The 26,651-nt window shown below is 42.3% G+C and overlaps 1 protein-coding gene across 4 annotated transcripts in view; it reads left to right on the top strand.

Moving 5' to 3' along the window:
- The window catches only part of ZNF592 (zinc finger protein 592), a 39,428-nt gene that overhangs the window by 9,882 nt on the left and 2,895 nt on the right, over nucleotides 1–26,651 (top strand). For 3 of the 4 annotated variants that reach the window (XM_067305864.1, XM_067305865.1, XM_067305863.1), the window contains exons 3-8: nucleotides 10,894–11,072; nucleotides 15,614–15,790; nucleotides 16,591–16,750; nucleotides 19,657–19,932; nucleotides 21,719–21,831; nucleotides 25,579–25,714. In XM_067305864.1, the coding sequence (XP_067161965.1) occupies nucleotides 10,894–11,072; nucleotides 15,614–15,790; nucleotides 16,591–16,750; nucleotides 19,657–19,932; nucleotides 21,719–21,831; nucleotides 25,579–25,714 (1,041 nt within the window). Of the gene's footprint in view, nucleotides 1–10,893; nucleotides 11,073–15,613; nucleotides 15,791–16,590; nucleotides 16,751–19,656; nucleotides 19,933–21,522; nucleotides 21,627–21,718; nucleotides 21,832–25,578; nucleotides 25,715–26,651 lie in introns of those variants that run through there. The other variant, XM_067305866.1, reaches the window with a different exon arrangement.

The raw sequence follows: 26,651 nt of genomic DNA, 5'->3' as shown, positions 1-26,651 counted from the left end.
AATAAGAGAATAAAGGGTAAAAGTGTATTTGCAAATGTAACGTTAAGTTCTCTGTTGAATGGCAAAACCCCGTGGGGATGAATGTAGCCCAGGAGTTGCATCTCCCAAATTTGTACCATTCACTTCCTTGGGTGTTCCCACCTCCTCTTCCTAGTTCCAGCATGTGCGGTTGTGTTTGTTCTCAGTTTCTCATCATGGCCTTGGCACGGTGCTCAAATGCTCGCTGCCGGCTTAATCCAGCTCTCCATTTGGGACTTCTAGGTGGGATCCTGTGGGCTTGCAGGTGGAAGATGGGCTGTCAGCTCTCTGACTGTCAGATAATTGGTTGGTTGGTCTGCCTGCTGAATTTTCTTCTTTGCTGTGGGGATAGTGTGTGGTTTGCTGTTAGTTGGAGTAAGTCCCAGGAGACTGAGACCCCAGCCTATGTAAAATAAGCTAAATAGTTTTTTGATCTATGCTTTTTGGAGCTTTTCTGTCAAGTGACACCACATCTGGATTATTAACCATTCCTGCCCTCCTGCAGGAAACATCTTAAGGTGAAGATAAGCTGAGAAACCAAGCAGAGTTTGAAGCTCTGGAGAGTACAGTGCTTTTAACTCAAAAGAAATTTTTAGCCCTGATGTGGAATGGGAACGTCACCTTGTTTAGAAGGAAGGGAAGGCATATTATCCAACGGGGCTGGATAAGAATAGAGGTGGAAGGGAGAAGACGTATTTTTTCACTCTGATAGTTTCAATTATGCAGTTTCACATTGCAGTGATACAACTGAAGGATGAACAAGCAGCAGTAAGAGGCAGGAATGATTAGTTTGGAGAGAGAGCAACAGCTTAAGCCGGCTTTGCTACACAAGAAAATGTATCCTGTATTGATACTTAAGACTTCTCACTTTAACTGGAATTTCTTGCCACGACTTTGTGAATTACTTTGGCATCTTCACGTTTCCAATACCCATTTAAAAGGAAAATAAAATGATTGTTGGGTTTTCTATTAGTTTGTTCCTTTTGGCAGTTTGGAAAATATTTTGTCTTAAACTTTCTGACTAGCCCCGAGTAAAGTCCGTGGTAATAGGAATGCTAAAGAGCTACATGAGTTTTCTAGGTGTGGCCAAAATGAGAATGACAGTACTGGATCATGGTTGTTTTGGAGGAAGAAACCAAGATATGGATGTCGTCTGGACAGCAGGGAAAGGAGGAAATTTGGAGAGAGGGAGAGGAAGGGAAGGGGACGATGCTATAATTGAGAAAGTGGAATGGAAAGACCTTTAGCACAATTGTGAGCTTGGCTTTAATATTACATTATAGATTTGCAATAGGTACATGACTGCTCTTGTTCAAAGTACAGCAGGGAAATCCAACCTGGCTTATTTTTATACAGCGTATGCATAAGATGGAGGCAGGTTATTTTATCCAAATACTGAAGTAGGATCTCTGTGGCTTATAGTGAGGATATAGGCTTTAAGAATTGTGAATTAATCCATTTCAGAAATAGAAAGAACTGGATTTACTGGACATATCTTTTGAGCAGATCATATTGGTAGATCGCAGTTGCTTTATTTTTTTTTGAAGTCTTCTGAGGCCAATTTTGCAATTTCTGTGAGCTTGTGAATTGAGTCACTTGATGGGATCTGTTTACAGCTTTTCTGTCTCTGAACACAAGAAGGAAATGGTATGTGAATTTGAAAATCTGGTCGGTTTGATTTATTTATTTATTTTTCAGTCAAGCTATGAGCTGAGCTGCCTTATGGGTATTACGTTTGTTATTCTCCAGAGGTGCAAAAGCTGGTAGCAGATGTTCCAGGTAACTTCAGGTCTGTTTGGTCTGACTGCAGCAGTGTGCTACGTTTCCGAGCAAGTTTGAGGGGAAAAAGGACAATTAAATAGGTGCAAATGGAAAGCAAAACAAAGCTAGATTATGCCAAACTACTTTGATACACATCTTCTATGTTTTTTTGGGGGGAGCGGGGGAGGGAGGGATTAGAGAAATGGTAGATCTGACTCTTTGTGATCAGTGAGATAGTTGATCGAGTGCCATGTGGGGAACAGTTGTGCTGAGGAAGTTGAATTAGGAGGTTTGGGCAGAACCAGGTAAAAGAGGTGATTGCAACTGGAGGCAGGTTGCTTATAAGATTCCCTTAGGAATGTTTTTAAGATAAATCTTAGTTAATATTCATATTAAGGACCTTGGAGGATGAAAGTGTAGATAAAACTTTGCTGGCTCAGCAAATAAGAGAACATAGCGGAAGGGAAAAATTTGGGGATATTTTTCAGGAGGACCTAGATGGCCTTGAAGACTGAGTAGGAATGGGATGAAGCAACTGAAAAGCAGGACGTGTATTTGGGCACAAGAAGACTCTGAATGACTAAGGCGATACAGTTGTGCAAGGGTTATATGTTAACCTGCAGTGTACTAACCAGGTTCCCATTTATATTTATTACATAGTATAATATAAGTATTATAATTAATCCCTGTTGTGGCTAGAAAGAACTTGCCTGGAGAAATGTATATTGTTCTGTTCACCTGTGTTTTACAGAGATGAACTGGAACGAATGAAGAAGGAATGATCAGAGAAATGGAAAGATGACTTTGAGGGGAAATTAGAAGACCTTTGTTAGTTTAGTTTGTCAAAGACCTGATAACAGAGGAAGGGTCTCCTTCAGTACTGTACTGGCCAGAATATAAGCTGAGGGTTGTGGTTTTCTCTCTTTTTTTTTTTTCCCCCTCTTTTTCCTTCCAGAAATTAAATCTGCAAAAATCAAGTGTTTCCTGTATTCTTAGGCTGCACTGAACTCGGCTCCTTTGAGAGTCCACATGATGTTTCCTGACTGCCCAACCTGGCTGCTGGGCTCTGCAAGCTCTTGCAGCGGGTCTCTGAACTGCATGATACTGAGGACACTAAATCAGGCTGTCGGTCAAGGCTGGAGTATTTCCTGTGCATTTTCACCCCAGGACTTGCAGGGATCAGCCTATGTGGTTAACATCAGGCAATTTTTGTCGCCTTTACAGAACTGGGCTTAAATTACAGGAGACGAGCAAAAACCGTGCAGCTCCTAGTGCATTGCTTTTTTTGATTTCTTTCCTAAAAGAGCAAGAGTGTGCAAGGCCACTCTCTATCCAACATGATGTTTATAGAGAAGAGCTTTTTAAGCTGAAGGGCAGCATTGATGCAAGACCAAACTCAAATAGATCTACCCTGAAAATTAGAAAATGGTGTCTAATCATCTGAGGAATGAATTCTGGAAGAGATTTCCAGTAGGAGTAACGAACAAAACATACAAATTGGTTTTAAAGCAAGCTTATTTGTTTTTTTGGAAGGATAGAATAGTGCAGAATAACATGTGCAAGAATTCAAAGTACTTTCTGACCCTCTTGGGCATAATTGTCCATCTACTGGTAACCAGAGATATTTCTTACTGTTCTGTCTTTTTGACTTGACCACCCAAAGCCCACTGAGGTAGCTGAGACTTAAATAATGTACAGAATGTAAACTAAGGACCTCTGAATTTTTTTTACATTTTTGTGCTATTGTTCTTCCCCTTCTCTTTCCTCTTCTGTCTTCCTTTATTTGTCCAATAAGAATTTTTCAATTAATCATGACGTATCCTGTTTATGCACCACCTACATCAGAGTTATTTAAAAGCTGTTTTATAGCTGCCTTTTCTTTTTCTTCTTCCTTCCCCCTTTTAAATCAATGCTTTATAATTTATTGGCTAAAACTTGCCAGAAGCTAGGAGGACCACATGCTGCACTGGTAATTTCCCAGCAGCAAAGTAGCAAGCAAGAAAGACAGCAGCCATCTCTGCTATTTTTCTCTCTTCTTTCCCCCCCCCCCCCATGTGTTCATGTTTTACTTTAGAAAGCAAGAGGATTGAAAATCAACAAAAATTCACGTGGCCCTGTAAAGGACCACTTTCTCCCTCTCCCAAACCAAGGGCACTTAATGCAAGCCTTAGGTATTAGCAAAGACTGATTTTTGTTTTATACAGAATTTTTCCTTCTGGATTTTACAGAAGGAAAGGGGTGGAGGATGTTGTTGTGATGAATGTGTTGAGGGAATGAAGCTCAAGGCAGTGATTGCTGGGAGCGCAGACCAAGAGATGAGTGGCAGGATAGGAGCATGAGCCTGCACCCCGAGGCCAAAATAAAGCATTAGGATGAGGAGGAGAAGAGGCTGGGGAGGAAGGAGAGGTAGGGTGCAGTTTCATGGTCTGCATAAATCAGTCTGTGAGTCACTGCCGCACAAGGGGACAGTCTCCCCTTCTGCTCCTTCCGCACCTGCGCTTGTTCTCTCAGCTATATCTATCCTGCAGCCCCCAGGGGAGTCAGATCAGCTCAGACGAAGCTGGGAACAGAGAATGAAGGCAGGCGCAAAGAGGCGGCTGAGACATGTGCCTGAGGGCAAGAAGAAGGGAGGGGATTGCCCATTGGGTGACAGACAGTAGCTAGACTGGCATAAGCTGGTCGTGAAATCTCAGGGTTGGAGAGGAAGCAAGAACCCGCTGCCAATGCCAGGGACTAAGAGACTATTGGAAATGGGAGTGTAGAAGTTTACCCTATCTCTTCCTTCCAGGTGGAGGAGTGAAATCTTGCAGTTGGGTTTAGCAAAGAAGTGATTGGACAAGTAGAGAAGTGAAGATGACAGCAAAAGTGGAATCTGAACAGCCATGGTGCTGTCTTTGGGATGCAGGGAGCAAGCAAGAGGAGGAAGGTGAGAAGAAAGAACCAGAGTTGAGCGACTATAAGATGGGCATCACCACTGATGGATGGGCAGAAGAACCATGTTGCAGGGTGGAGGGAAGAGCAGAGGACTTTAACACTAAACTTTAACTGGGGATTCTTCTGCATACGCAAAAATGTATTTTGCAGCTATTGAGCAACACTAGCTTTTAGGAAAAAAGGTTTTATTTGAATGCCTGATTTTACTGAGACTTGAACACCCTGGTGTTTTGGACCAGTTTAGACATATGTGTGTGGAAGAGTTAGTTTTGGTGAAGGTCTAAGAAGGACGTTGGATTTGAGAGCGTTGGGCAGTGAGTGAGATAAAGGAATACAAATAAGAGTGAACTGGGCAAGTGCGTGGAAGTGGAATGCAGAGATGAATCTGAGGATGACCAGATGTATGGTGGAGAGGGAGAATAAGCTAGCATTGGCAGGAGAGCAGGTAGCTTGAAGTTTTGGACTGGAGTAGGATTGAAGAGCATCTTCTAATCGTGTCCTATAGACTGAAGCCCAAACAGGCTCCCTCGTTGGATCTTAAGACTGACATTTTAAAACATAACCAATGAAATAAAAACCTCTCTGTTGTACTTAGGTGTGGCAATGTAAGAGTTGCATGCCTTATAGGAGTTAGCTAGGATAAACTCATCTACATTAGGACTGGGCTTGACACGTATTCTGTCATTGAAATTTCAATGCAGTGGTTTTAAGGCAGCTGGATTCTAGGTTTTCCTTCTTATAATTAATGTTTGACAGGCTTCTCTGGTATTTTTTTTTTAATCTATAAATTGAATATATTAATGCAGTGAGACAGATTCATTTAAAGAGAGCCTGAGGGGTGCAGTTTGGTTATCACAAAAGCAGAGGAAGAAATTCTCTGCCTGCCCCTTCTGCTTGTGTTGATAAACTTTTGTGCAGCAATGTTGTAAACTGGATTGTTGCAATAATACAAGTCAAAAATAATCCTCCAAGCATGTGGATTTGTTGATGTTTGGCATGGCCCAGAAAATGGGTGCACCAGCAGGAGGTGAAGAAGGCCAGAGGTGGGGAAGGGAAGCCTGGAGGCAGGAATTGCAGAGCTGATGGTGTGGGCTGGAGCCACAAAATTCGGTAACCAGCCTTACTGCTGGAGCCAGCACATCATCTAACTACACAGCAAAACATCTACTCTGAAGGATGCAGATTGCTGGCATTTGTCCCAGTGAGGCAGTAAGCGAAAGCTAATGTGAAGTTAAAGGTTAACTTTAAGTAGTAATTCACTGCTAATTTTTTTTTATAGTAGAAACATCCTGCTAATCTCCATTGCGCGTTTCTAACTGCCTGTGATCCCTCGGCTATCAGTATCAGCTGCCCCCCGAGTCCTGCCTAAAGTAGAAAAAGAAAAACTTTCAAAAGGCTGGATTTGGGAAGAACTTGGGGTTTGGGGCACTTCTGAGGGGGATTTTTGCTTTGAATATGTAAAGGACAAGTGCTCTTTAATACATTTGCATTCCAAAAATATCACGTCTGTTCCCCTCTACTGTTTCACTCTGAGTCCTTATATATTTATTTTTTAAGTTGTTAGCCTTATTACAAATTCCTCTTTTGTCTTGTAGCTCAGATCCCATGCTTTAGAGTTAGTATATCCCTGTGTTTTCGGCTGAAGGTACATGATGACATCAAGCGTCCTTGTAGTTTGAGGACCTCTCTAAATGGATGCCACCTTCGTTGGTGCTACTTACCTCTCTAACTATAAGGCAAATCTAAAAGTGATGTTCAGTTTCTTGACTTGTACCAAGGCTGATTCCTTTTCAATCCACATATCAGAAATAAGTGAAAGAGAAGGCTTTTTGTGCCCCAAGTTCTACTTTGAGATGTTGGTTGTGTGTTAATGAGAATTGTGCCCTAGCTGGTTACGGACTTTGAGCGAGAAAATCGGCCGTGGGAATTTAGCGGTGGTGCCAGTGTTTAAGGGGGCTTGTTCCGACTTTCTGATCCAGAGTGCTTTACACCGCTGGCAGTTAGGAGGAAAAAAATTGTTAATGGATCCCATTTGCCACTGAGTCATTTAGTCAATTGTTTCAATGAAACAGAAAGGTCAGTGGTGCTGTTTTTACGCAGGCACTTTTCGGTATAGGGCTGTGCGCTATGAGTTTCCTGATTTGCAAATACTTCAAAGACCACAAGACTGTATTTAGTAAAACTAATTTTTTGGAATGATTTTTTTTTTTTAACATGAACTCTACTTCAGTGAACTTTTTTTTCCCCCTTCCTTCTGAAGAAGCTAATAAGTAGAAATGGGAATAAAATTAAGTATTCTGAAATGACTGAGCTTCTGAACGTGTTTTTATGTGTGTGTGTGCACGAATGTGACTTCTGGAGGAAAAACTGAAATGAAATGTTACAGACAAATGGGAAGTAATGAAAACTTGTAATAAATAACTCTTGATTAAAGCGTAGGTTAACGGGAGTATATGAAAAACACAGACATTACACAACTCAATATCCTGGTAACATGCTTTAGAAATAACTGACTAATGAATGTCTCAAATTGCTGCCAGATTTCTTTGAAAAGTCATGGAAAACTAGAAAAGAGATTAAAAAAAATGTGACATCTGGAAGCAAGCTAACGATTCCTTACAAAAAGCAGAAGAGTCGCAAAAGAAAAAGCCACTGAGCCTCTAAAATGAAGCCCAGACGGGAGCCCCGACGCAGCTGCCCCTCTGCTTCTACAAACGCAGCGCAGGAGCTCCCACCTCAGAACGAGGCCTCGGGGCAGTTAGGTGCCAGGATTTCTGGCCTTGCCATCTTTCACGGATGTCGGAGGAAAAAGATGAGAATGAGCACAAAAACATTGGTCATCATTTTTCCCTGCCCTAAACCTTTTCCAGCTCTCTATGTGGAGTGAGGAAGGGGACCAGAACTCATGATTGTGCCCCATCAGCACAACATTCAGCAGCCATCAAAAATGAATAATATTACCCCCCCCCCCCAAAAAAAAACCACCCATGTACATCACTTAAATTTCAATAGACAGCTAAATATAGCTTGCCATTTAATTGCCCTGTCTTCTTGCAGTTCTTCAGGGCTGGCCCTTATCTGTAATGCCCTGAGTTTCCCAAGTATCATCAACCACTTCCCTGCTCGTTACCTTTCCCAAATCCCTTGTTAAACCTTAGGAGAGCACAAATCCCAGTAGAACCCTGCTGGGGACCTTCCTCCAATCCAAGAGGTGACTGTTTATTCCTCTCTTCTAACTAGCTATTTATAAAAAAATAATTCCTTCCTCCTTTATGCCATGGCAGCTTAGTTTCCTTAAAAGCCTCTGGCAAAAGGTGTTGTCAAAACCCTTTAGGAAATCCAGGTAGACTGCCCAAGCTGTAGGTCAAATCTTTCTTGTGCATAGATTTTTTGATTTCTTTGGAGAACTTGGATGGGTCTGTGAAGGAGGATGAGAGAAGCTGTGTTGACTCCTCCCAAGTACAGAATTAATACTGGTTAAATATGCTGGTTTCCATTATTCTTTACTAATTTGCCCTTGTGACTCATTGCTGTTCGTTATGTCTGTTTGCTCCATAACCTTGTTTCTATGGGACAATCTGGTCTGAAGTTTGGGGTTTTGTTAGCTTCTTTCTTTTTTTTCCGAACTCAGAGTTCCCCACAGAGCGTGGTGTCCGTGTGGGAATCTGTCCAGCTTCTTCCACAGCGGATGCAGACACAGTAAATTCATTTAGCCTTATCCTCACTGAGCCTGGCTTTTTATTCCCGTATTGGGTGTATGCACTCCCTGGCAGGCTTCCCACTCGTGCAGAGCCTGGAGAAGATAACTATTAGTTTTAATGCCTCTTGCCAGTCGTCCCCCATGCTTCCTTCTGCCCTACCTTAGCATATTTTGTCCCTGCTGAGCCTCTTGGGTGGCTCAACAGAGCTAACGCAGGCGCGCACGGCAGGGAAGATCCAGGTTTTTGGTGTGTGCCGGCTGCCAGAACGCCAGGGGAGCCTTTGCAGGTGTTGGGCATGGTGTGCTAGGTGAGGAGGAGGTGAGCCCCCAGTCTCTTTTGCTGCCTTAAAACTAAATCAGCTTTGGCGAGGCAGTTTTTTGGCTCCCGGGAGGAAGTGTTTCTCACTAAGCTGCAAGAGCAAAGGTGCTTTCTACTTGTGTTTCTGCTGAGTCTGCTTTAAAAAGTGGGCAAGATCAAAGCGAGAGCAGGCCTGCCTTAACGCAGCAAAAAGAAGTAAAAATCCCTGCTGCAGACTGAAACCCAGTTAGAAAGAAATTGCATAAAAAGCAATAAAACAGCCTGAGGCTTCCCTGGCCATGAATTTCTTCTCGTAGCAGTTATCTGGGGGTTGGAGAGCTTTGGAGAACTGGAGATCCAGCTCGACAGTGCTCTGCCCCTAAAATCTCCCCTTTCAGAGCAAATCTCTCCTGGGGCTACCGGTCCCATTTGTATTTCACAGGTTCAACCCATGTCTTGGTAGTGCTGTGGTTTCTTGCTGCAATCAGGGGGTTTCTCTGGCATCTGGGGAAGTGCTGAAATACTCTTGAGTTTATTTGAAATGGATTTCTTGGAGGTGTGTGTGTTGGTGGGGGGTGTCATTTGGCTTTCTTCCACCCATTTATCTCTTTCCTCAAATATTTTCTGTTCTTGAACTGCTGTTTGTAACGTGTCTCAAGTCGTGTGTCCTTGAGGCTTTGGGCCTGTTTGGCGATTTATCCAGTTTCTTCTTTCTGTGAGTCTTTCTTTTTTTTTCTTTCTTTCTTTTCCATGAAGCTTTTCAGATTTGTCATGGCTTTGCCTTTTAATAGAAATGATGCTTTCTACTCCCTGCAGTGTTTTCTGACAGTTCCCTGATGGGAATTGCATAGCGGAGTGTCCTAGAGCTGTTGGGTGGAATAGTGACAGTGGAGAAAACCGAATTGGCCCTAAGCGGTGTTACGTTTTTGCCAGATTTGGGGGCTTCTGGCACAGGTTTCTCCTCTGGTTGCCAGCTGGTGCTTAAGTCTGCCTGACTTGGTTTAGTCTGTCAGGGCTACGTGGGCACACGCTACGTTAAAAGCTTCACTGGGCTACGCAGACATGCCCTCGGGTACAGTTTCGTGCCGTCTCTGATCTAATCAGCCCTGTAGCCTTCTTTAAACGTAGCTGAACAAAGGATGCAGTTAAATTACCTGATTTGATAATCTGTAATGAGCCATTTGCTGCAGTTCATGCATAACGTAGAGCTAGGAGTAGAGGAGTAATTTTGCATAGGCTTATTCATGACGGAAGAGAGTTTCACAAGTCCGGAGGGTAGGTATCTACTACCGCTATACTGCTGCTTAGGAATTAGGTAACATACATCCTGGTAGCTCACTAAGCTGCTCCTGGACTTTGGAGGAATCCAGAAGAGTTAAGGTATCTGTGAAAGGGAGCGAAGGTTTGAGAGCTGTTGAAACTGGGACTATGTGTCCACCTAGAAAAGCTTTAGGTATCAAGTAAATGATGCTGCTTTGGCAAAACTGTATTCCTAATAAGCGTCACCCTTCTAACGGCAGGCAAAAAATGGGATTTCACAGAGGGTATAAAAACAGGGAGAGAAAGAGTCTTTGTGTTATTTCTAACGTGAGGCTACCAAGAAGTATCTTTAAATGTAGTATAGCACATGTGGCATGTAGTCTTCAAAAGTTCAGATTTGGTGTGGTCAAAAGAAATTTTTCAGAAGAGTCTGATGCATCTTTGGTAGGGAAGGCTACCACATTTCAACACTGCACCACATTCAGCGTTAACAGAGTTTTGAGCTGGGGGATAGTTGGGTTTTTCTGGTCTTTTTAGTTGAGTTGCGGGGGGAAGCAGCGTTAAGAAAAGTACTTTCCTGCTCAAAGGCTTTACTGCTAAGACAAAAGCAGTGACTAAGCAGAACGTTTTCTGAGCTAAGAGGTGAAAGGTTTTGTTTTCCTTTTTTAGGGGGAAAAAAAAAATTAAACCACAGAGGCCCCGGTTTAAGAATGGAATACAGTCATCTGATATGGCTAGTTATAAAAGTACTTTGGTTTGTTCTGGAAAAAGCCATCAAGCAGTGTAGCCGCAGAGTTTTGTAGCATCGGGGTGGAAGGTGCTGGGGCTTTCTCTAAAACTCAAAGTTTTCTAGGATGAATTGGGGGGGGGGGAGGGGAAGCCGGCACGGAATAAATAACTAATGTGACCTTTCTTTCATCAGACATGTCAAGTGTGCCAGATGATGCTACCTAACCAGTGCAGTTACTGTGCTCATCAAAGAATCCATGCTCACAAGTCTCCCTACTGCTGCCCGGAGTGCGGAGCAGTGTGCCGGTCTGCCTATTTCCAAACCCACGTCAAGGAGAACTGCCTGCATTACTCCCGCAAAGTCGGATTCAGGTTGGTGCTGCTCCAAAAGGTCTGAGAACGCAAGAACAAACGGGAAGCTCATGTAGATCTTGGGAAACATGTGTGCCTTTCGGTGGAAGCTAAAGAGAGGATGCAACATGGGATGGACATGTTTTTCTGTGTGGCAAAACATGTTTGAAACTGGGAAATACTAAATGAGCTTAAGAGGAGATATCTCAGACCAGAAATGATTTTGAGCTGGCTTTAAGTTGAGAGATGTTTGCCTGTTTGTGTTAACTTCACATTGCAGACAATCGTCTCAGAGTTGATATTTACAGGAAAAGTTTGCAGATCATAATCCTCTAAATCTCTTTCCAGTTTGAACTTATGTTTATGTCAGTCATAATGGACTGAGGGATGTGTGCCTTCACAGATAGGGCATAGATTATTTTCTTTCATGACCCTAAAAATCTCCAAACTCTTGCCAAGGTCCGACACAAATGGAAGAAGGCTTCTAAGGTTTCGGATGCGGTGGTGTGTGTGTGCATGTGTTGTCCTTTCCTCAACTGAATTGATTGCTTTAATAAAATACATGATTACATTTCTCTACAAACCTTGCCTGCCTTATGTGTTTAGATCACCACAGGTGCAGTACTGCTCTTGTGGTAAGGTATAGATGATTTGCCTGGGAGATGAACAGTGGACATGGGGACCTTTTAAGAGTCCTTAAAGTCCTGTTATTTTTCTCTGATTACTATTAAATACTTAACTCTGAAATTTAAAATGAATAGGGCAATATCTGCTGTTGGACTTGCTCTTGTAGACTGTCTGCAAATTCAAGAAGCCTCCCCTGTGTGGTTTATTCTAAAATCACATTTAAGTTTTCAAGGGCTTTTTCTTTCAACCATGAAGAAGCAAATATTAAACTGATTGAGTTTAATTATATACAGATTTTTTTTTAATATGGGGTCTGATTGCAGGGGGGGCATAACCTACGACAAAATTAAGTCCATTGCAAATTAAATGGCTGTGATACCGATGCTGCTGGAAAATGAATTAATTTGAGAGAAGAAGGAATGCTGGGAAAAAAAAGGTTTTCCCCTAGAGGGAAAAATGCGAATAGGAGTAGCTGTCAGATACCTAACCACAGTGTTGATACAGGTGTTTGTATTGCACTGGCACCTGAGAATCCCAATAGCAGATATAGCTTCACTATGCTGAGCATTGTATAGGTGCCGCTTGCACAGCATCGCCGTCTCCGAAAACACCTTGGTTGACAATGTGTCACCCTGGCCTAAGCTGCATTATATAGGAAGCTCGGTCTTCTGGCGATGATGCAGTGTAAGTCCTTTCTCCTCTCTTTCCAGTTGATGGGCTCCCAGTTTACAGCAGAGGTTGGTGCTGATTCTTAAGTGTATGACCTTGCATTTTTAAAAAAATATTATTCATTCCAGATGTATTACAGTAATATCTTTATGATGGCCTAATCCTTGTCAGTAATGCTAGCTTTCATCCATCTGCAGATGTCATTAGTGAGTATCTGCTTTCTGTGCCAAGGTCATTAATGAAGACCTGAAGCAAGACAGAGCTCAAGAATGATACTTAGGGAATTCTTTAGCTTCAACTAGCTTCTTTAGAAGTTAAATTTCTTTAAGTTCTCTCTAATTCTCATCCGTTCAAACTCACCTGTGGGAGCTGAATCCACCAGACAGGTGAAAGTCTGCATCTATGCCTTCCTTGTTATTCTTCCTCTCTGTGCTGTGGAGTTGGTATCATTGCCGTTGTTGAAAACAGATGAAATATTTCAGTTTTAGAACCAGATCTAGATAATCCATGGCATCTACCCTGTTGTCACGTAGTGACTTTAGTACTTCCCTTTTACTTTTGTTTCTTGCAGAAGTGAAAAGCCTAGGAGTTCTTTTAAATCCTTCCCAGGATCAGCTTTTGCTGCTTCTCACCATATCCCTGTATTTCTTGAATTTCTGAGTTTGGTTTTGTTTTTCTGATTAGTCCATGTTCTGTTTCCTTTTCTGCTAACATCCCAATTCACCCAATTAAGTTTGGAGTAGGATTGTTTTAATTTGGTTTAGTCATAGCTAGTGATTACATTGAAGATGAGGGGAAAGGTCTTATTCAGAAATTAAAATGAACAAGCCTATTCTGAATGCTGCTTTCCACATGATTCCAAATGTCGCCTCCCCACCCTTTTCCGAGTAACTCCAGCACCTTCCAGCTGTCCCCGCTGACGTGGCGCTGTGTGGCATTCGTTTCCCTGCTCGGTGCTGTCCAGAGAGTTCAGGGGCCAGAACATAAAAGCATAAGAAAGAAATATTTAGAGGGTTAACACAACATCTTGTGGCTTTATCTGTTCTTGTGGGATTCTTTCCAAGACGTTTACCCTATCCCTCCTTGCCCTGAAGCTATCCTGATATCTTCTCCTGTGAATTATTCCCCTGTGCTTGGGATATGTTTTCTGGATGATAATCAGAATTTGTTATTTACAGAAATTACATGGCAAGCCTCTGAGATCCTCCGTCCGCTTTGCTCCACTAATGAGTTTACTTTATCAAAGTTTGTCCTTTTGGCACCGGGGTTCTTGGTTATGAAGAGGCTTTTGTTTAACTTCCATTTACTGTGAATTAGATCAGCTTGACCCAGAGTTGGGAGTTATTTCATCGCTAATTCTGTATAAGATCATTAGTGCTTACCAAAACCAAACATAATGCAGAACCATCTCTTGTTAATTCAGTGAGAGTTTGTTGAAGAATCCGGTCAGATATTCCTGGATGTAATGGCTAGACCTTATTGTCAGAATCAGTGTTTGTTCTTCCATTTATACTTGGGAATTTAGTCTCCCGTAATGACACAATTCCTGGGTGTTACTATAATAGAAGTCTCTTTCTGTGTCTCATATGACTGAGGGCCTGGCTTGAAGGCAGAACTATCCAAGCAGAATATTTTCATGCTTTTCGGAAGACAACGACAGCTGTTGATGTCACTGATTTTCTTTCTGAATTTAAGAAAATAGCATTTCTGTGTGTATTTAGGGGGAAAGGGTTTGGCTAGCTTGGGCTGGCCTCTGCACCATTTGAAGTCTTTTTGAAATACAGCTTCAAAGCACAAAGTCGTTCCCTAAACTCTGTCGGAAGGCTCATTTGGATGGAGGGATAATCTAGTGGCTTGTTTGTTTTTGATACAGGTTGGCGCTCTTCCAGTTGCTAGATAGCTGGGGTCCCATCTGGGACAGAGCTAGTGGTGTACTGTCTGCCACAGTGCTGCTGAGCGCTCAAACGCTAGTAGTGCTGCTAGTGAACAGGAAACCTCAGAATTAAGAAAAAATGGTATTTAACCCTGGGCTGCAGTTTGGCTCACTGAATGGAATTAGCCCTCATTTGTCTCTTGCGTCCTCCTAGTGGAAGCACTGTCCCCTCCCGTGGACCAGCCAAGCTCCTCATGGGAGAGCTCATTCATTATAATGATCAATATGTGCTGTGCTGGCTTAAACAGGGATCTGTTGTTAGTCATTTTGTTTGAATCTAGTTAGGAGCAGTCACTAGAGCCGCTTTGGTCCCCAGGCGGACTAGGTGCTCCTGTTTGGCCCACTCACGGTGGGAAACTCTTCAGCTGGCATGGCCCAAGCCAGGCAAGGCCAGGTATCTCTGTCCTCATGTGCCCTTGTAGTGTTTGTTTGTGGCTTCCTTAATAAGCTAAACAGTCAGGTGGATGTTTGGAAAGGATATTAAAGCTAAATATAGTACAGCTGTCGCTTGTTGCTGTCTTGGGGAGTATCAGTTGAGGCCTGTCCCGAAAGTGTTTTGAGAGGAGTGGCAGGCTGGAATGGCTGGATGACCATAGTTACCCTCCTGGGCCTGAGTCTTCAGTTTTGGCTGCAGAGAGGAGTCCTTTGGCTCCATACACAACCTCTGCAAGCACTTCTTCCTCTCTTTCCTCCAGGAACGCCCCCCTAGCTGCCAGACCAAGCACTACTCAGTCAAACACCTGTATCTTCAAGATTTTAATGAGCTTAATCAATTTCTTGGATGTTTCTGGTTTTAGTATGTTTGCTGTTTCTGTCATTATTTGCTGGTGCTTAGTGTGCTTAGTGAGAGGAGCAATTGTATGGGTTACTGAAGATTTCCCAGCTGAATATTCTCTGTTGCTCATTTTGGTTTTGGTTTGTACTGGGGGAATAACTGCCATTTGTGCTGCCTATTACTACCTGGAGATATCATCAGGTACTTTTACTTTTTGAGTTCTTCACTTGTACTTATGACTGAATTGGTTTTCACAGATGCAGGGATTGCATTTTTGCCAAACTGCATCTCCTTTTATTCTTTTCGGGTTGTTTTAAGCTCTGAAGGCTTCTTTTATAGTTTTGTTTGATTGTTGCTAACATGTAGTTGTGAGATATGTCCAGCTTTTGAATTCCTGTATTGTATTCCTCCTTGCCTCTTCCATGTTGCTACTGAAGAGACTAAATGAGGACCCACCGTAGCCTGGTGCTTCCCACTGTGGTGCTTTCCAGTTGTGTGTGTTTGTTGGAAGCAATATTGTATAGATAATTCAGCTCTCTTTTTTTATACATCTTCCAGGTGCATCCATTGTGGAGTTGTCTTTATGACCCTAGCCATGCTGAAAGTGCACATTCATGAGAAACACTGCGAAGTCTTCCACAAGTGTTCTTTTTGTCCAATGGCCTTCAAGTCAGCAGACAGCACCACTGCTCACATGACTAGCCAGCACCCAACAGAGCCTCACAAGACTACTCAGTAAGTATTTTGTAATTATCTGTAGGTTCTTACCCTTTGCTGGGTAGCTCCAGAATTCCCCATTTCTGTCCCCTTTTTTTTTATTATTATTATTATTATTGGTTTCTGTCTTTGTGGCAGAAGAAGAGCTGTTGCTTTGTCTACTGACAGGAGTTCATCCCTAACTGTGGCCCGCTCTCCTCAATATGAACACGGTCTTCTCGGGTAGGAGGAGAAGGGTCCAGGTATACAAAAAAAGGGTCTTGACCATCGCCCCTTTGTCCAGCAGGAACCAGAGTGGCACCTCTTGGTAAATGACTCCGGGGTAGCTGTTGCATCTGGCACTCAAAAAGAAGAGGAGGGTTATGCCATGCAGCATTGCACCAGAAAATCACTAGAGAAAACCTCCTTTTCCACTCCATAGCTTTCCCTTCCAAGCCTTGAGCTAGGGCTGAAAATGTGTGCCTTAAGGCAGGGGCTGTGGAAAGGTCAGACTAGAAGTAATATGTAGCTAGAGTACTTTGAATCTGCTCCCATCTGTCTGCACTTACCTACACACATGTAGGTAGTTCTGCATATACATATAAGCATACTTATTTTTGGAAAACTGTGGTAGGTGCCTGAGGCATTCTGTGGTTCTTCCCAATTGAGTTAATGGTTCAGTGGACCATGTGGGTGTGTGTTGACAATACACTGAGAGTGCGGAGCTCATCAGAAGTGCATCCCTTCCTGACATTAAGTTGCTGAGATAACTTTTTCCACTGTCATCTTGAGATAACTAATGAAGAGAGAGTGAGTTTACTTTTTTTTAATTGTTCCAGGGTGATCTACAAATGCTCTTGCGAGACTGTCTTTAACAAGAAGAAACTGCTGCAAGAGCACTTTCAGCAGAATGCCAACAAGTTGTTAGTGGGAGTGTTTAAGTGCCCACAGTGTCAGCTGGTGTATATGCAGAAACAGCAGTTAATGCAGCACGTTAAGGTAGGTAACTTCCACCAGCTTACTGATATGAGGTCTTATTTTCTGAGTTCTCAGAGAGTTTGCAGCAACTATGTGAGGGAATGGTTTGAAGAAGTGGAAAGTTCTAATTAGTCAACACATTAGTGGAAAAATAGATTACAAAAACTTCCAGTACTGTGGAAACATCAGTGGAGAGCATTTTGTGTTAGTTGGTAATAGTACAGGCAATTACTCTCATCTATAGGTAATTTAACCTAATGAAAAAGCTAGTTTCCTACAGGTAGACCTTTCTGATTGTTAACTGTTCTATATTAAACCAAAGGAAGTGATTAAATTTGGAGGATTGGGGGGAGCTTTACCTTTGCTGGGAAGGCAGGGGGAAGAGTTTGCCACCCATGGTATTACTCAATTTATATAATGAAAGGTAAATTTTCTCTGGCCGTCTTGTAGCTGCCTCTGAGAGAGGCTGTGCAGCATTTGAAGCCCTGCTTCCCGAACTGCTCTGCTTGCCAGCAGAAGCATATCAGATCACAAGAGGGGAATGAGAGGGGTGGCAGGAGCAATTGCTGTAGAGGTGCTAGCTTTTGGGAGGTGGGACCTCCTGCCTTGCGCATCCATGCTGGCACTGGTCCGTGGCAGGCCCAGCACAGCACAGGGTGCTCCAGAAGGTGATTTGAAGATTGATAGTTGTGTGTGGGCTAAAAAACTTGGTGGGACTAGTGATACGGAAAGCACCCCAAGCCTGTCCTTCCTCAGTAGTAGCTCATATTCCAGGAAGCACTGCAGTAATTTCACTGCCATTTGTAGCACTTTTATACGTATGAAAAGCCTGTTATTTTCCATTTGCTGGTGGTCTATAGTGGGATGCGTGTGAGGACTTGTAGATTTGATTATACCGTGAATGTGCGAGCGCCACATTTATTGTTTTAGCGGGTATGTTTCTATGTACAGTATCCAACAACACTGCTGTGGAAATCCTCTTGGAAGACTTCCTGGTGGCATTCTGAAAAAAGAGCTTGCAAAGTCTTACTTCCCTTTGATTAGAAAGAATAGTGACATAATTTTTTAAATCAGTGATTTTATTTTGTTTATACTTGCACTTTAAAAAGCAAGAAGATTCGTTAGCACACTCCCAAAGAGAAAACCATTCAAAACGGCTTCTTTGCCTGCTCCTCCCATGCCTTTAACTTGCAAATCTGGGAATGCTTTGCATGCGTTAATGAATTAAAATATGAAGCCCTCCTGTGAAGCTGATGATTACTAATCTTCCCATATTATAGCAGGGAAAATAGAGCTGAGATTAAGGCCGGGACTTTCAAAGAGGCGTTCAAACCCAATGCTAATAAATGGGCTTGAGGTACACAACTTGTTGCAGATCATTTGCAAATTGCAGCCCCAAGGACTTGCCTGCAGCAGTCTGTGCCCATCACTCTGACACCTTGACTGCAAAACTTTTGTCTTTTAACCACGAGGCCACATTTGGCCATCATTGGGTCTTTGAGACTGTAATTGAAGAAGGCTTTTTGTCTGTCGCAGGGTAGCAGTTGCACTAGACAGTCTCTTTTCCCTATCAGATTGGGCTCCTTCATGCAATATAGAATTCACAGTAGGTGCTCTCTGATTTATGCCCACATAAAAGGTAAAGAAACCTTGTGCCTTCATGTCTTTCCTGACTTTCGGTTGTTAAAGCGTAAGAGTAGGAGTTAGAAGGTCTGGTTGCCGTTATTGACTCTGCAGTGAAGTCAGTTCACTTTTCCGTGCTGCTTTTTTTTCTTTTTTTTTTTCCTTCTTCCTGTGGTGTAATAGCAGGAGGAATGGATAATGGGTATTAATGTATTCTTTGCCCATAAACTACTCTCGGGCTTTCCACAAGGGGAGAAATGTGAAGTGTTCATATTACCCTAAATAACTAGTGATGCCGTGGGACAGCTGTCATTCCCCTGTGACTGCATGAAGCAGCTCCTGCAGACACCAGCTGGATCAGGTGCAAAGCAGAGGAGACCTTGTGTTTTGAAGTTTCTGCTTGGTGTCCAACCCAAGGAAAGACTTTCAAAGGCCTGGGGCTTTCGTGTATTGAAACTTTACCCGTTATTAATTACTGTGCACAATTAAACCTCTAAATTATCCTTTTGTGTGGATGAACTGTTGTTGTTCCTAGGGGAGTTTCTTGAGGTTTCATTGGTATGTTGCTCTTTTATTTGCTTTTGCTTTCCCACAGCTCTTCATTTCTGGATTATTTTCTTTATGTTCAATTTTTTTTGTTAAAATAACTTTTGGGGGGACTTTGGATTTTGACCTGTTGAATGACCGAGAAGCCTGCAGACATATTCCTTATAAGGCTGGTTTCTGGCTTAATACTTGCTTTTATTTGTAAAAGAGCAAAGTTTTGAACTGTGAAAATGTATGTAGCAATAGGAGCTGTGGAATTGTAGAAAGTAGGGTTGGAGAAACTGTGAGAGGTTGTCTTTTCTCTTCCCTTGAGCAAAGATCAAGCAGCTTTGGAGCCCCCAAGAAAACAGCAAACATTTCATTCGGAGCTTACCAGAGCAATGTCTTTTTAGAGTTTAGGCTCTTGAAATAAAGATAATTAACATTTCTCTTTTATTACATCTTCTCTTTTTAACCAGAGTTCTCAGAGCTCATCCAAAATGTTAAACAGACAGCACCAAGGAGCTGCTGTTGTCATGCAGGAAACATAAATAAGAGCTTCGTGTTTCTGTGGGAAAATCTCTTGTCAGGCAAAGCTTTATAGCCAGTTTCATGGGGAAACAGGAAGATATACAGGAGCAAGTCATGAACGTATTGTCAGGGGAGGGGCTTAGATTATTTATTTAAATAATAAATGTTATAATACACCTCAATTTATAAACATATATAAATTATGTATAAATGTCATGTTTGATTCAATTATTATTATTATTATCCAGGGTGTTCATGGAGTCCCCCAAAATCCTGAGGAGCTCTCAAACTTTCGACAGAAGTCTGAGAAAGCATCAAGGAACCAGGTTCAAACCTCACCAAAGGAGCTGTCAGTAGCCAACGGGACTTCCCACTCCCCTCTGCCGAGGAAGGACATGAGGGTGGAACACAATTCCGAATCAAAGTCCAGGCTGAGAAGAACTGGTTGGACTTGTAAGGAATGTTCACAATGGATCCCCGATCGGGAAACCTATGTGTCCCACATGAAGAGAAGTCATGGAAGGGTAAGGACACAAATGAAACACTTCAGCTGCATAACAAGATCCTTTTAGTAAAAGAATCCAATAATCGTTAATATTTTGTGCAAAAAGAAACTGAGAATCTGTTTGTCAGCTCAGTGAGGAGTGTGAGGAGGGCCAGAATGAAATAATGAGATAGCATGTTGTAAGCCTGCTTTCTGTCCTTGATAGTATATCCAACAACCTGCGTACCTCATCCTTTTTTGCTGTTCCTTCTCCCACTGCATCTAGTGTCAGGCTTCGTCATCTGCTCATTTGGGTAAGTGGATGGAAAGTTGCATCTTCTCCAGCTGCTGGTTTAACAGTCAGCAGCACCAGGATTTCTTCTGGGTGTTCTTAAGTTGTATTTACAGTTTCCTTCAGCAGATCCTCTTCCTCCAGTGTGGCAATGGTAGCGATGATACAAACCTACCACATGAGCCAGTGCAGCATAGCATGGACTGTATTCTGAGTAAAACGTAACTGGAAGTAAGGTTGTAGTTACGGTAAAAAATGGTCTGAACAAACTGAACACAAAGTTAAGGAAGGAAATGCAATTCCTCTAAACAGTGTATTGTTTGCTGAATATCACAGGACATCTAACTGGGGAAGATTCTTGTAATGGACACATGCAGTGAGCAGAGCTCTCATTATAGGAAGTGTAAATCTCAATTTTGTTGGTTTTATACGGCTCAAGCCTTGTGTTGCTTTGACCTAGTTCTGTCAAGCTAATCCTTACTCACTGGCAGAACATAGGCCAAGATGTCGTGTGCAGCCAGATTTCTTAGTACTTTGGCATCAGGACTTCTCATTTGATGCACTGAGTCACTCCTGTTTTGAGTCCCATGAGCAGAGGCTGTGGAAATCTGGATCATCATCTTTGATTCCTTCTAGCTTGAACTGGGGATTGCGGGATTGTGCACTTGATAAATGTCAAGAGGAAAAGATTGGGGCATGGTGGGAGTGCTGGATTTTCCCATTTGACTTCTACAGGAGTAGGAAATTTGCCAAATAGTTAAGTTTAGTACATACATTCATTCATTAAAAAAGTCCAAGAAGACTTGAATGGAATGCATGCAGATTATACCAAGGAGCGTAATTTCAGACAGATGTAGGAAAAGGAGAATGTTAGTTCCAGGGCAGAGTTACATTCGGGAGACATAGAAATAAATGGGTAACAAGTGGGACTGTGTGATGCTCTTTAACATCCTACTTTTTTATTATGCTGAAATACAAGGAAAGAGAAGGGTAAGTGGACTTGTACTTCACGCTGGGGCCCTGCCTTATTTTGGGGGAGAGGAAGGGACCTTCCGCCTGCTCTCAGCAAGGCAGAGATGGTGTCTGATATTGTCTGCTCCTTTTTCTCTGTTTGGTTCCTGCCAAAAAGACTGGCAGGAACCCAAGGAGCAGAAAGTTTCTCAGAGATTCTGCAAAAATTAGGTCTGGAGATAGTTTTGTGGCTGCTGAATTAATTCCACAGGGTCCTATAGTGAAGTGAACCCACAGCAGGAGCAACTAATGCAATTGCTATTAAGGAAAAAAAAAAAAAAAAAAAAAAAAAAGGAGGCATGTGCTTTAACTTGTCCTGATTTCTAGAAAACCAGTGCTGAGATTAGCCAACTGTTGGGCTGTGTATATGTGAGACCCCAAAATCTTGATGATCTCTATCAGTGGAAGAGGGATTTTTTTGCAACTGAGAGGTAAGGTCCAGAGGAACAGCATGGGTATGTTAGAATCCAGTCAGTGTCTTCTGTCTCCTTGTTATTAAAAGATGTTTCTGTTCTTCTGCTAGTCTATGAAGAGATATCCCTGTCGACAGTGTGAACGCTCATTTAATGCCTCTAACAGTCTGCGTAGACACATCCGCAATAATCACGACACAGCAAAGAAAGTTTACACTTGCTGGTAAGTACTGAATGCCGCTCTTCAAATTTGTTTTCAACAACAAGCTAAACTTTCACGTTTGGAAGCCCTTTGTAATAGATCGTGTCTGCTCCTATCTACTCCAGGCTATAAATTACTGAGGGAGAGTGAGACGAAGAATATGTTAAACATGAGAGACTTGGTGGCTAAAATAAGTCCTTGGTTTTGGCTGCAAAATGCCCTTTGAAAACTTAGGGTAAGGTCTGATTTGAGATCTGCAGGTGCAAAATGAGAATTATATTGCACACTCTCATGAAATGGCCAATGAAATACCGGGCCAATCTTACATTGTTTCGTAGTTTGTGTAGTTGTGCATCACTCTTGTGCCTTCCCCATGAAAAAAATGGTGCAAAAATGGTGCAAAAGGTGTATAAAACACTAACGAATCAGGACACTACATCTTGCCACCAGTCTTTACACAGGCACAGCTGACTGCACAAGTTGCAGGATGGTGGAGAATTAAGCCTGCTGGATTTGCTTGGGAAGATGCACCTCAAAGTTGGAAAATGGATTTGGAGAATTCCAATGAGCTATGTAAATCAGCAGTGAGTGAAAATCATTGCTGATGAGCATATTTTAGCTGTGAATGCAGTCCCATTTCAGGAAAAAGCCCAATGCTTACAAAACTGCCTCCACAACTATTGTGTTCATGTCTATTGTAATAGCATAAGTCATACACCAAGCAATTACGCTGACCTGATTACTGTCTCATTCTGAGACATTCTTCTGAAAAAGAATTAAAGCACATTTCTGCTTGGAGGGAAGTTTTCTGTGACATAGGTTGTGGGATTAGTTGTTTAACTAAAATTTTGGTTCAATGCAAGTGTTTCTAAGAGTGCGCTATCACTTTACTTGCACTTAAAATTACTAAAACCCTATTTTGAAGAGTACCTCCCTCATGTACTTTATTTCTCTGGACAGCATAGTGAGCCACAATAGCTTTCAGTAAGTGGCGGAAGTACTGGCAACACCATTAAGGCCTGATAGGAATAAGTTCCCTATGCATTTTTGAGCCAGGACTTCTAATCTTTCCATTTCTTTGTACTGAGTTGTGACTTGGCACCGCTGGAGAAGATGAAACATTGGCTCCCAGTATGTTTTGTTCTGTGTTAAGTTTGTGGGCAATGGTTTATGGAGTTACATGCACCTGGTTTGTATAAATCTGTTTTCTGGCTCGCTTGTTTTCCAAGTGGAATGTATTGGAATGAGTGTAATGCCTAGCTGTGACGAAGGATTTGTAAGGAAAGGCGTAATAACCTGGGACTTGCCAGCCTACCGTATGCATTAGCTTGTACAGACCCAGGAGTTCAGTTTTTCTATTGCTTTTCAGAACAGCAGGCAGTTGTGGATGCAAAGCTTCACCCGAGCGCCCAAGGTCATGCCATATTTACAGTAGGGAAGACCCAGCTACACATTCAAGTGAACTGCGGTTGTATTTAATTCTCAAGCTTGTAATTGCCCCTTCTCAAAATGCACTGATGAAGTCTTAATTGGATAGTGGTTGTGTTCTCCTTCCTCATAGCAGTGACAGACTTACTGAGGTCAAGGCACCCTTCAGATTAAACCTCTTCCTTGAAATAATTGTCCCAGCACCTCCAACAGCTTCTCTTTGGGGGTGAGGTCTTCTATTTGGTCTTCCTTTTGTCAGCTGCTTGACTTTGGTGTGTCTTGATATTCAGCCTCTGTGGTTGTGCTCCTCCCTATTTACATACCCCATCTTTGATTGCCCTCAGGGTCACCTCCAGCCATCTTCCTACCTGTGTGCATTAGAACCGGGGAAAGCCTCTACAATGGTAGATGGGGATGACTTTTTGTCCGTCTGGTCTTTTCCTAAATCCTGTTTTCGATCACAGCCCCTGTTTTCTGAACTGGTTCAATCCCTTTTAGTTTGTCCAGAGTGCTGTTCTAAAAATCACCTTTGTTATTGCCCCTCACACATCCTCTCATCTCTTTGAATTCCTCCTCTGGCTCCTTCCCATGCTCTTTCCTTGGGTTCTGATATCTGTTTTTCTTCCTCCCACCAGGCCTTGCAGTGAGTTTTTAGTGCCTTGACTTCATGTCAGCCTCTCTACTCCTGGATTTCCATGTGAAGTATGGAAGTATGAGTAAACTTTTCATTGATCTGATAGCTGAGTATTTCTTGCAACACCAGCATGCTGTCTTGTAGGTCACCTCCCTCTTGCTTTAACATTTCAAGCTGTGAGATTTTTTTCCCCCTTTTCCCCCTGCCCTGCTTAGGTCTCTGCCTTCTGTTAACTTTGTAGGGAGAAATTAGTGATGGAGGATTTGCCTGAACACCCTTCTGCCAAGCTTGCCACTGGAATAATTAGGTTAGGAAAGCATCTTTCCCTGCTCACCTGGGAAGGATTCCAAATTAGAGCAAATTGCAAAATAATCTGGTGGGGGGGGTTTTTTCATAATTCATTTGGTTATTGTTATTGGAACTTGCTGTTATTTTCCAAGTCTTAAGTACAAACTGTCTAGAACACTTGATTTTAGAAATGTTTATTTTTGATAAATACTACTTAATAGGCTCTCTTATTGCCTCTGTGAGGGAGAAAAATCCCATCATTATTAAATATTGATTTGTCATCCAAGTGGTTTCAGTTAAAAAACAGAAATATTCAGTGAGCATGTCTGCATTTTCACATCATTACTGACTGTTGTTTAATTTCCATCTAGAAAAGAAGCTAGAAGATCAGTAGGGAACTTCTCTCCTCTTAAAAAATTTCTTTATTGCCCAGAGATTCTTCATCCTCTAGCTATTGCTTTTCATCCCTTGCTGCCTACATTTCAATTGTAATTTATGTGCTTCACAGAAGTCTAGTATTGCTTTCCTCATTTCTCAGGTTGATGCATAGCTGACAGACCTTCCCCACGTCATGCTGGCAGTCAGCAGAAGAGCTCGAAGTCAATCTTGGGTTTCACAGCTCCTAATAGAGTCCACTATGGACTTGCCCATGCTACAGGGATTTTTTTTTAATGTGGCTGCAAGACCTGATGCTTATTTCCAGTAAACCTCAGTCATCATGGAGGGAAGGTCAGCGGATGGCACTGCCTGTTCACATCTCCTTTTGAAATTTCAGCCATGGTCTCGGGCAGCTGTTGAGTTCTACCAAGTTTTAACACGTATACATATGAGCTATGCATTTGCAAGTGCTTCTGACTACATTATTGTTATCAAAGCTGCAAGTTTAGCAGTGTTATAAGAACTTTGCATATTATGATAAATGTGGTCTGTGGATGGGATACTACACCGGTGCTTGGGACAGCTGGGTGTCAAACCTGGGTCTGCTGGAAGCCGCCCCAGTGTCACACAAGTCACGAGGTCCCTCTGTGTGCTGGTTTCTCATCTGAGAGTAACTTTTCTCCCGAGCTTTTTCCATCTTGACTATTTATCTTGTGTTTGTATAGCATGTGTCACAGTGGGCCTGATCTCCGCTAGTCCCTCTATTTATTTGCTAGTGTACTGTAAATAAGTGCCCTACTTTCATTCTCATTCATGCTTACTGTGGTAAACTCTAAACTGTTGTTGATTTCCATTAGGGATAATGTTTTATTATTAAAACAGCAATTTGCTGCATATTTTGGTAATCTTAATAGTACATTACTCACCAGCTTCTGTCTGCAATGACATCTATTGGTTTGACACTTAACCAAGAGCTGTTTGTATGGAAATGAACAGTTGGGCTTCTCCTCTAATATTTTTCCTCCTTTTGTATTTCCAAGGTACTGCACAGATGAAAACCAGACATTTCCTCAGCCATTCATGCTGGAGAATCACATCAGCCTCATGCACGGCATCAAAAACCCAGACTTATCCCAGATGGCCAAAGCAAAAGTTCCAGAGAGAGACACAGCAGAAGTAACTGATACATTTTCATTGAAAAATAAATATACCTGGCGAGTAGCTGTTCACTTAGGATGTTGTGTTGAGCTGCAGCCTTGCAGCAGTAAAGTCCTCTCATCCATATGGCAGATTTCCTTCCTCTTCTCTAAACTCCACCCAGTTTGTTTCGTTCTGACAGTGTCGTGATCAAAAGTGAAAGTGCAGCTGAGCTGTGGCAGCACCAGGGCAATGTATCTTGCATTTTTCAAGATATTCTTGAACACATGACCCTGTGTTTTATTGGCCTTTTGTCAGTCTACTCTGTAACCAGATCTAATTTGGTTTGTAATTACCCTGATTTTCCTCTGTCATTGTATTCTGTTTCCTTGAGGTACAGTAACCTGCTACATTTTTTCCTCTTCTCCACCTTGTTTTTTCTGTTACTTATGTAAAGATTCCTTTTCTGTTTTAAAATCTTATTAGATCTGCTACATATAAGAACTGTGTTTCTCCTAAGTAGAACGGGGTAAATTTATTCAGCAAATACATTGTTACCATTCAACTAATTTTATTTTGGATTGGTTTGGGGGGAGAGAGGTTGGCTGATTGAGTTTCTTTGCTCCATTTACTTTAAAAACAGAAGTAGGTTTTCCGTATCATTGCTAGTTATCATTCATCTGTACTAGAGTACTGAGGGATCTCAACCGTGACTGACTCCCCACTGTATTTATGCCATATGTTTGTATAGTGCTTACAGGCATAGTGACATGGAAACATCTGGGGCAGCTCAAGAATTCCCTTCCAGGAGCTGTTAGCTGCTTCCACCCAGCAGAGCTGATGTATTCATCAGGCACACCTGGCTAAACTGGGGACAGACAGTAGCTTCATGTGTTTCTGACTGGGTCTGGAAACACAGCCCTAACTGTGCCTTAAACAAAGACGTAGGTAACAAAATCACATGAAATGGCATATG

Source organism: Apteryx mantelli, chromosome 15, assembly GCF_036417845.1.
Source record: "Apteryx mantelli isolate bAptMan1 chromosome 15, bAptMan1.hap1, whole genome shotgun sequence".
In the NCBI taxonomy this organism is placed as follows: Eukaryota; Metazoa; Chordata; class Aves; order Apterygiformes; family Apterygidae; genus Apteryx; species Apteryx mantelli.
The sequence above is the reverse complement of the archived record's forward strand: the minus strand, read 5'-3'. Positions and strand labels throughout refer to the sequence as shown.